At 41.8% G+C, this 9,662-nt stretch overlaps 1 protein-coding gene and 2 pseudogenes across 1 annotated transcript; 1 reads left to right on the top strand and 2 right to left on the bottom strand.

Annotated features, from left to right (window-relative positions):
- Positions 1–4,250: 4,250 nt before the first annotated feature.
- On the bottom strand, positions 4,251–4,645 carry LOC136185776 (cytochrome c oxidase subunit 3-like). The gene is made up of 2 exons (XM_065972950.1): positions 4,553–4,645; positions 4,251–4,382 (listed from the first exon to the last, which is right to left on the bottom strand). The coding sequence occupies exons 1-2, from the start codon at positions 4,643–4,645 to the stop codon at positions 4,251–4,253; spliced, it is 225 nt and encodes a 74-aa protein (XP_065829022.1).
- A 182-nt stretch (positions 4,646–4,827) lies between these two features.
- LOC136185775 (ATP synthase subunit a-like) lies at positions 4,828–6,904 on the bottom strand (annotated as a pseudogene).
- Positions 6,905–7,477: 573 nt separating this feature from the next.
- Positions 7,478–9,608, top strand: LOC136185774 (uncharacterized; annotated as a pseudogene).
- Positions 9,609–9,662: the final 54 nt, after the last annotated feature.

Below are 9,662 nucleotides of genomic sequence, written 5' to 3'. Positions count from 1 at the left end.
CGTCTCGTCCAGCGCATCGTAGACGGCGCATTCGTTGACATGGGGGAGCTATTGCCCAACAATTTGGAGCTCCTGCGTCGCGAATCGATCAACCCGTTTCCATCGAAGGATTCGAAAGTCAAGCTGCGTCAGATTTCATCGATATCGTCGTGGGTGCAGTGTTTCGCGACATACGTCGCAATTGTTTCGCAGTCGGCGCCCGAAAGGGTGTCGGGCATGCTAGCATACATGCGCCTTCTCGTGCGCGAGGCGTCTCGTCACGGCGGGATGGGCTGGCTCGCCTATGATTCGTTTTTTTGCCTAATCCTTCTATCGACGATGCAGGTGATGGTCAAATGCCCAAGGTGCATCCGAGTGATCATCCATGCCATCAGAGGTGGCGCGATGTGGATGATCGATCACAAAACGGATTACGAGGGGCTCATTGCCACCGTTCAAAGGCATACAGAGAGCAAAGCTTGCTTGAAAGATCTGGGCGATGGCACTAAAGTATGCTGCTTTCACTTTCCAAAAGCTTTGCAGAATGAGACGAAGTTGAAAGTATGTCTCTATAGTCTCTTAGAGCCTTCGGCTGATACAAAACGAAACGACCCACGAATCATTTACAACTTCATGGTTGGAGAGCTAACGTTGATATGCAAGTTTGCGTAAGTGCTTATGGACTTGCCAAAGTACGTCGTAAGGTACGCAACAAAGAGTGAGCCACAATGAAAAACGCTTGCACAAACATTCCAAATGATTGTGGACTGTCTTGACAAGCGCGATCCTTCTCGAAAAGCTGTGTCCAAGTTGCTAATGAAATCAATTGGTGAACTGGATTATTCGGAGCAGTAAATGTGTCATCTAATTATGGGTGACAAACTGGTCGACCACTGCTTCCCGCGAATTTAAGATGTTGCACTTGGAATACAAGCGAGAAATTGACCTAGGCGCGCGTTCGTCAAAAGAAAGTGCGACCGTTCCAACAGCTGTCGAAGAATACATGAAGCGAAGCGCAGAGGCACAAAATTTGTGCCTCATTGATTACGTTTCGGATTACAGTTAAAATTCAAAGGGACAGCTGAGGAAAAGGGGCAAATCGTCAGTCGTTCGCGTTGTCCTACGAATACCTCGCGATCCGAAGAATGCCGAAAAATACGAGCAATACTGCTACAACCAGCTGATGAAGTACAAGCCATTTCGTCAGCTAAGCGATGTGACAACGGCAGCCGACGGAGAGGTTCTGTCTGCTACCGACTCGTATAAGCGATTTCTGCTTACTGTCGGTAAAAGTTTGCTGAACAAAATTGAAATTCGAACGACATCGACGCAGTACTTACAATGCCTTTTGATGAAGCGTCGGAGGAAAGTGACGACAAGGGCACAAAAGAGCAAGAAAAAAGACGTTGATCAGGATGATTGGATTAAATTGTTTTCTCCTTCTTCTGCCATCAACGAAGATCTAAGCATGGAAGAGTTGAAGTTGAACGCTAATAGAAAAGACTATGCGGATTACAATTGGTCTGCAAGTTCTTCTCTGTTCCCGCCACTTTCAAAAGCACCAAAGTTCGTCTCTGACAGCCGAAAAGAAGACTCACTGGCTGAAAATACCCAGGATTCTGAAAAGGGCCTGCCGCCGCAAGAGCCGGCGCCGGGGAGCAACGACTTTCAACGGCTTAAAGGTGAGCAGAAGTTAGCGTACGACATCGTTCGTACTCACCACCGCTTTTCTCCTCGAAAAGCGGACGACTCATGCAGACCACTGAGAATGACAGTTTGCGGTTCAGCAGGAACCGGAAAGTCATTCCTTATTAAGTGTCTGTGTTATCTACTTGGCTCTCGATGTTTGCTTTCTGCTCCGTAGTAGCAGCCTTTAACATTGGGGGGCAAACGCTTTAATCTCTTTTGCGATTGCCATTGCAAAAGAGCAATTTTGATGATCTTAGCGGACCGTCTCTGCAGCAATTGCAGGAAAAATTCAATGGGGTTCGCTATCTCATCATTGACGAAATGTCAATTGTTGGACGGCAACAACTTTCACTTATTCACCGACGACTATGCCAGGCGTTTCACGCCCGAGCTCACATGTCGTTCGGTGGAGTCTCCGTAATACTATTTGGGGACATGGGTCAATTACCTCCGATTGGCGAATCGCATCTCTACAGCAGCACAGCTTGTAAAGGGGTCAATACCAATCGAGGCCGACAGTTGTATTTGACATTTGACGTCGTCATACAACTTCGACAGATCATGCGCCAGTCCGGAAACAGCGCTTCGCAAGTGAAGTTTCGCGAAGCGTTGCTTCAACTTTGGGAGGTAAACCATTAAACCCAATAAGAATGCTAGACACTAATACAACAAGGCCTAAACTGAGGGGTAAATATGATTTTCAAAGTAGAGCCATTAATTGATCATATCGAATTCTAGGGAAAGATGCCCTAACTCAGATGAATAAGAATATTATTAAGGCTGCTTTAATTGCAAATCATACTACACTTCCTTTAAAAATTGACTCCATCATTAGAGCTTTCCATCCCCCTAAAAATAAAATAGTAGTGAAACCGAAAAGGAAAAATCAAATCGTAGATCTGAAAAGCCGAATTGATGCTCTAAATCCGGTTCTCAATTGCAAATCGCTTCTCATCGGAGGCGATTTCAATATCGGGGCCCCCAAACTCAGCATCAACAAAACGCGAGAAGACATGCATTTCACAATCAGAACACTGTAAGAAACCCATTCGCGAAAGAGGAGGATATCTTTAAAGTGATTTTGAACGTAGCTCTAATATGCGATTCCACGACACAGGCGGCACGACGCAAAGCCTATAGTTGTAGAAGCAGTTTCTTTAGATAAGTATATACATTGAGTAGAGTCTCAAGCTAATGAGCTTACAGACTAGTTATACGTTGGGCCCCCCTAATGGGACCTGTGCAAGAAATTAGGTGTTTAACTCAGTGGTAGAGTGTTGTGTATACACCACAATGGTCGGAAGTTCGATCCTTTCAACACCTATAAAAGTTAGTATTAACGAGTAACGAATGGATGACTAGGTTGTTCCAAATGGACGTAAAAAACGAAATGTCGACTATAAGAAATTGTGAATGTCGAATATCCATACTTTTTCCAGTTGTTTTGCTTTGCAAATCTACGGTTTTGTAATTCCTGGTGCGGTCTCTTGAATATGATTGCTCAAATCGAAAGTCTGCCTGTCCGTATATCCCGACGTCAGAATCAAACTTTACTAATCACACTTCAGAAGCGCCTTCATAACATCACATTCATTTTGATGTCACGAATGTGATTTCATACGCTCTTGTATATAAAAGGTCTCTTTTTTGGAGAATATAAAATGTCTATTGTTTTTTAGTGCACTAACCCTAATTGTAGTTTCGAGCCGCTCGCAATGACGCACCCTGTTCCGGCGAATGGGCTTGCGTCATGAATAGGATAGGGAAGAATATAGGATAGGGAAAGGCAGTGGTGCACTTAGGCTGCTAAAAGAGATATAGATGATAGGAAGCATCCACCAAGCTTTAGGGGTCCTACACTTGAGGTAAACACGTGCCGCACTCTCGCTAACCGCCCCTATGTCATCAATGTCATTATCATTATCATCATCATCATCATCATCATCATCATCATCATCATCATCATCATCATCATCATCATCATCATCATTTCATGTCTTCTTCATAATTAATACATTATTATAAAATAGGGATGAGGGGGCCCCGCGTTGGGAAGCCCTTGGGATAAAGGGACCTAGCGTATACATCATTCCTGTGTACGGTCAAAAATTATCCTGGAACAATTTTTAAAACTGTCCTGGGACAAAAATTGTCCTGGGACAATTTTTAAAATTGTTTAGGGCCAAAAATTGTCCTATGACACTCCTTTGTGGTTCCAGAATCATCATTCCTCCCAGCCTCCGACAAAAGACGCTGGAGAGCCTTCACTCGGGTCACTTAGGGATCGTCAAATGCAGATCTCGTGCCCAAGAATCAGTCTGGTGGCCAGGCTTGTCCGACAAAATCAGCCGCATGGTTAATGATTTCGAAGTGTGGCTGAAGGAAAAGCCGAATCCGGTCGAGCCCATGATACCGTAGCAAAAAAAATCAAGCAAAAAAACAATTATTCGAATCTTGAAACACAATTTCAAACACAAACACAACGTAGTCTCAATTAAAAAATGTATTTAATTTTTGAAAAATTTTTTAATCTCCGAAATTGTTTTTTTGGGAGTGGCCTTTCATTGTATCTCAAAGTACTCTCATTGTAGAATTATAATAGCAAAAGGAGCCTCATAATACTCCATTGCTTGTAAACTTGTAAATAATATATCTAATAATACAGTTAATGTTAACCCTATTATTGCTTCTTTTCTTTTACCACTAATAGTACCCTGATGAGCTCAAGTTACAGTTGCCCCTGAACTTAATAAAACAGCTGTATTTAATGTCCTTGAAAAGTAGACTCTCTAATTACATCTCGCCATCATACGATCATTGTAAACCCTAATGTAGTTAACCCTAAAAGTACTACTCAAGCTTGATTATAATGAAAATACATTACAGCCCCAATAGTAGTAAATAAAGCTCCACAACCACCTATATAGGGCCATGGGTTTGGATCTACTAAGTGATAAGGATGATATTGATGTGACATTTATCGACTGTGAGATTTGAACTCACTTAACCAAAAAATAAAAAATTTTTAGTCGATTTTATTAAAACATCCAGCAGGAATTGAACCTACAACCATTTACTTAGAAGGTAAATGCTCTACCAATTGACCTATGGGTGTTTGGGGCGCCGATTTAATCCGTAGCCTATATGGTGTGTAATAAATTAATGTAATGCTACTGTATCCTAAATAAATTGTCGTTAACAAACAAAACACATAGGCCTGTATTACAGCTACAGCCATCTCTAAAAGTGTAATAAATATCATTATCAGCATAGGAAATACACTTAAAAGAGCAAGTCCATTAGTTAACATATCAAAAGTAAAGCACGATAATATTGCAAATAAAAGGTGTCCTGCTGATAAATTTGCTGCTAGTCGAACCCCTAATGAAATAGTTCGAGATAAATAACTAATTGTCTCAATTAGCACTAAAAAGGGAGCTAAAACTAATGGCGCACCTCCTGGCACAAATAAACTCATAAAGTTTGCTCTAAACTTAAATAACCCAATTATTGTAACTCCTATTAGTATTGACAATGATAAACCAAAAGTTACTATTATGTGTACTGTTGGTGTAAAGACATAAGGGAATAACCCAAAAGCATTCAATAATACAATAAAAATAAAGAGACATAGTACAAATGGGAAATATTTAGCCCCCTCTTTGCCTAAGTTATCTCTTACCATTGTACGGATAGCTGAGTGCAGTAATTCCATAATTAATTGTCATCTTGTTGGTATAATTTTTCCGCCTCCCTTCGGTCGCGCCCCTTTTCCCAAGGCAATTCAAAAAAATCAAATCGAAACGGTTTAGCGGGTAAATAAAAAATTCGATGTAGGAGGCTTACATAGCCGACTTGGATGCAAAGAGCGGCGCATCGCTAAAACTGACCGTTCTAAACGAATCGGGTCGAATTTGGACGATGGTGGCCGGTGGCGGAGCATCCGTTGTATACAGGTACAGTCAAACCTCTAAATAGTGGACACTCTCGGGCCAGGCGCCAGTGTCCATTATAGGGAGGTTGTCCACTCCAAGAGGTTTGCCTTTATTTTGATAAATCTCTAGCTACACAATAAATTCGTCTACGGTTGTCTGCTTCTGGAAACGTCTGCGGCAGGCAGCGACGCTATCAATGACAAAACCGACGTCTTGGGCTACTTCTAAACAATGTTTGGACTCCAAGTATAGCTTTACGTCCTCGAGCGTTTTCACGACTTCGGGAAAGCTGCTTATTCAGAGTGGGGCCTCAATTTCCGCTGTCACCTCAACGTCATGGTCTTCGTCATCCTCGCCTGGTTCGGTAGGTTCTTCTGTGGCAGACTCTGAAGCTAATCTGCTCATAAATTGGTCATCCCACTTCTCATCGTCGTATTCATGGCAGATTGGCAAACTGTCTTCGCTCTGCACGTACTCTTCCATGTAACAGGCACTTTCTAAATTTGTTTCCAGAATTAGCTCTTGCAACACCTGCGCCTGATCGATATCTTCGTACAAGTCGTCGTTATCTGGAATTTGCGAAACTTCCATATCGTTATCGAGAATTCCAGCATTGCGAAAACATTTTTGAATTGTTTCGGATTTGACTTCCTTCCACGCTTGTGCAACCCAACGGATAGCTGTTAGAACATTCACAGACTTGACAACTTCTGACGCAGATTCACTTTCTTCAATTCGTGCAAGAACGTACTGAAGTAGTCGCCGTTTGTAATGGATTTTGAAATTTTGAATGATGCCAAGATCCAGAGGCTGCAATTGGGCAGTTGTATTTGGAGGCAAAAAGGGAAGTTTAATGTTCGAGTATTCACCATCTTTTGGGTGGCATCCAGCATTATCCAGAACAAGTAGAATTGACCTCTTTTGAGAGACGAGACGTCTGTTCAGGGACGATAAAACGACATCAAAAATTTTTCTAGTCATCTAAGACTTGCTCTGATGAAAAGACTTCACAGGAAGGCTACTCTTCTCTACACGACTAAAACATCTTGGGTTTTCGTATTTCCATATAACAACTGGTTTCTCTTTCTCGCCTTCAGCGTTTGCAAAAAAGGCTATGGTCATTCGCTGCTTACTTTTCTTTCCACCGCTGCACTTTTCTCCTTTCCTGCCAAATCCTTTCTCTGGCAGAGCCTTCCAGAAGCAACCAGTCTCATCCATGTTCCATATGTTGCTCTTCTCGTACTCCTGAAGCAGTTCGGGTAGGCGCTCTTTCCAACTCTGAACGGTTTCGCTTCGGACATCCCCTGATTCGCCAGATATAGCAACCTGCTTTATATTGAATCGTTTTTTCCATTTTTCAAGCCATCTATTTGAACCTCTAAAATCATGCTGACCTAGACACATAGCTATTTGTTTTGCTTTTTCTGTCAGCATAGGGCCAGTTGGATAAATGTTCTTCGAACACGCCATAGTATACCACTCGTAGAGGTTATCATTTATGTCTCCGTATTTTGAGACACGCGCTTTCTTTTTTAGATGAAGTGCTGTGATTGGCAAGTTTTCTTCAAACTGGGCAATAATTTTTGCTTTATTTTTGAGAAGAACGCCAATCTGACTTTTGCCGCATTCGAACCTCTCTGCAAGCTGCCTCAAAGAAGCTGTACCGCCCTCCGATGCCTTGACTACAGCGTATTTCTTCTCAAGAGTCAAGAAAATTCTCTTCTTTCCTTTTTCAGTCGCCATGACAAGAATTCAAGTACGCATGCGCCTAACTCGACCGTAAACACGCGGAAGACGCCCTGCATCGATTAGGGTCAGCTAGCCGGGTCTAAAACACATACAAAGCGTTGAATGCGTTTTTAGAAGCTCCTAGAATGGTCAGTCAACCGGTTGCGCACCAAGAGTTGGATAGCATAGACATTTCTTCTTTCATCCGCGGATATCATGCTTACAAAGGCATATGGACACCAACAGTAGGAGAAACGTTACAGCTTCGGCAAGAGCCTCAAAATGAAAAGGACAGAAAAGCCGTGGCAATTATGAAAGAAGCAGTAGTTGGTGCCATACAACCTCGCTCCGACAATAAGTAGATTTCTACAACGAGAAGTAAACAAGGGAACAGCAAGAGTTACTGGAAACTACGTAAATCGAGGCGGTGGCTACGGCTTGGAAATTCCGTGCATCTATTGCCTGCATGGCCCAAAGCCGGTCATCAGTAAGATCAGGAATATTGTTCAGACTCTACGAGATCGAGGTCTTGCGTAGCATAGTTGAGCTATAGATGGCATTAGACAAGAATAAACATCGGCTTCAGAAAGATTAGTGTCCGCCGTGCAGAGGCTGAGTGTCCACTATCAGAGGTCGCAATGTACTGAAAAAGTATTAAAAGTCAACCGGGACTTTGGTCAGTGTCCACTGTTTAGAGGTGTCCACTATTTAGAATGTCCGCTATCAGAGGTTTGACTGTACCACTAGAAAATGATATTGTTACATGATATTATCTATTGAGCTTTATGTGTTCTTTCGTTTTTCTAGTGACACTATCTGCGATTTGGGCTTCAGTTCCGAATTGGCCAACTATGGCGAGTACTCCGGCGCGCCGAGCGAATCGCAGACGTTCGAATACGCGAAAACGATTCTGAGTCTGATGACGCGCGAGTCGCATCCCGACGGCAAGGTTCTCATCATCGGCGGCGGCATTCAATTTTACTAACGTCGCAGCGACGTTCAAGGCAACGACAACGACGTCACCTCGCTCGAATTTTCGAATTGATTTTTTTATTTTTGTTCGTCGCACATCACCAACCGACCCCAAGAAGTCATGAGCACGTAATGTCAAACTAAAGATTTTTAAAAAAATTGATAATTTATTACTGAGCTCTAGTCTTTTCGGTGCCATGCTAAAGCCCATACTTGACTCCATGTATTTTTGATTGTTTTATCCAGTGTTGTGTCGATTTTTGCTTTTATTTGCCTAATTTTCCTTTATTTTTAAGAGGGGTCCCTTCTGGGGGTTCTTTTTCCTTATTGGATGTAAGGATAAGGGTTTGCCTTGGGTTAGGCAGTGTGTTTGCGGATGATTTATTCATATAGGCGTTTATTTGCCTTATATTTTGGTATTATTTGATTGGGGGCCCCTTTTGGGGGATCCAGGTGTTTTTCTCTTACTGATTGTAAGGGTTAGAGTTTGTTTTGGGTTAGGTACAGGTAGGGAGAGTTTGTGCTCCTTTTTTGTACCGTTTGTTGTCTTTTTGGCTTGAGCTTTTAGCGGGGGCCCCTTTTGGGAACCTTTTTGTTTTTCAAAGTTTTCTTTGAGAGGTTCTGCTTGCGTTTGAGCGTTGTTCCTGGCCTTTTAGGGCCTGTTAAGGCAAAAAACAGGGGTTCAATTCTCCTTGGGAGTACAGTGGAAGGGTTATTTTATATACTTGCATTAGGTGTTATAATATCTGGGATAATGGTAATCTCAGCACTTAATCCAATGTACATTCAGTGTTTTGGTTAATAGTAGTATTTTTGGGCGCTTCAGCCCTATTTATTTTATTAGGTATTGACTTTATAGCATTAATATTTTTAATCGTTTATGTGGGAGCAAATTTCGATATTATTTTTGTTTGTAATTATGATGCTAAATCTTACTGACCTTGAGGGGGCGGGGATATGTCAAATTATATTCCAATTGGCTCTGGAATAGGAGTTCTTTTATTATTTGAAGTTTTAATTATGGGAAGAGAAGCCACTGCATATAATTATTGAGACATAGATCACGAATGCTTAAAAGGAGGAGTTGACGCATGAAATGCCTCTATAGAAATAATAAAATCCTCAAATATAGAAGTCTTAGGGCGAATTTATACACAGATTATTATTATTTATTTATCATAGCAAGCTTTATATTATTAGTAGCAATGATAGGAGCCATAGTTTTAACTCATGAGTTAGGAGCAGAGTTAAAAAGACAAGATCTTTTCACACAAACAAGTCGATCATTATGGCAATAATCGCACTAAACGCTATAGTGGTTTATAGCCACAATACCCTCTGATTAAGAAAACCAAATAA

Source organism: Oscarella lobularis, chromosome 4, assembly GCF_947507565.1.
Source record: "Oscarella lobularis chromosome 4, ooOscLobu1.1, whole genome shotgun sequence".
Classification (NCBI taxonomy): Eukaryota; Metazoa; Porifera; class Homoscleromorpha; order Homosclerophorida; family Oscarellidae; genus Oscarella; species Oscarella lobularis.
The sequence above is the reverse complement of the archived record's forward strand: the minus strand, read 5'-3'. Positions and strand labels throughout refer to the sequence as shown.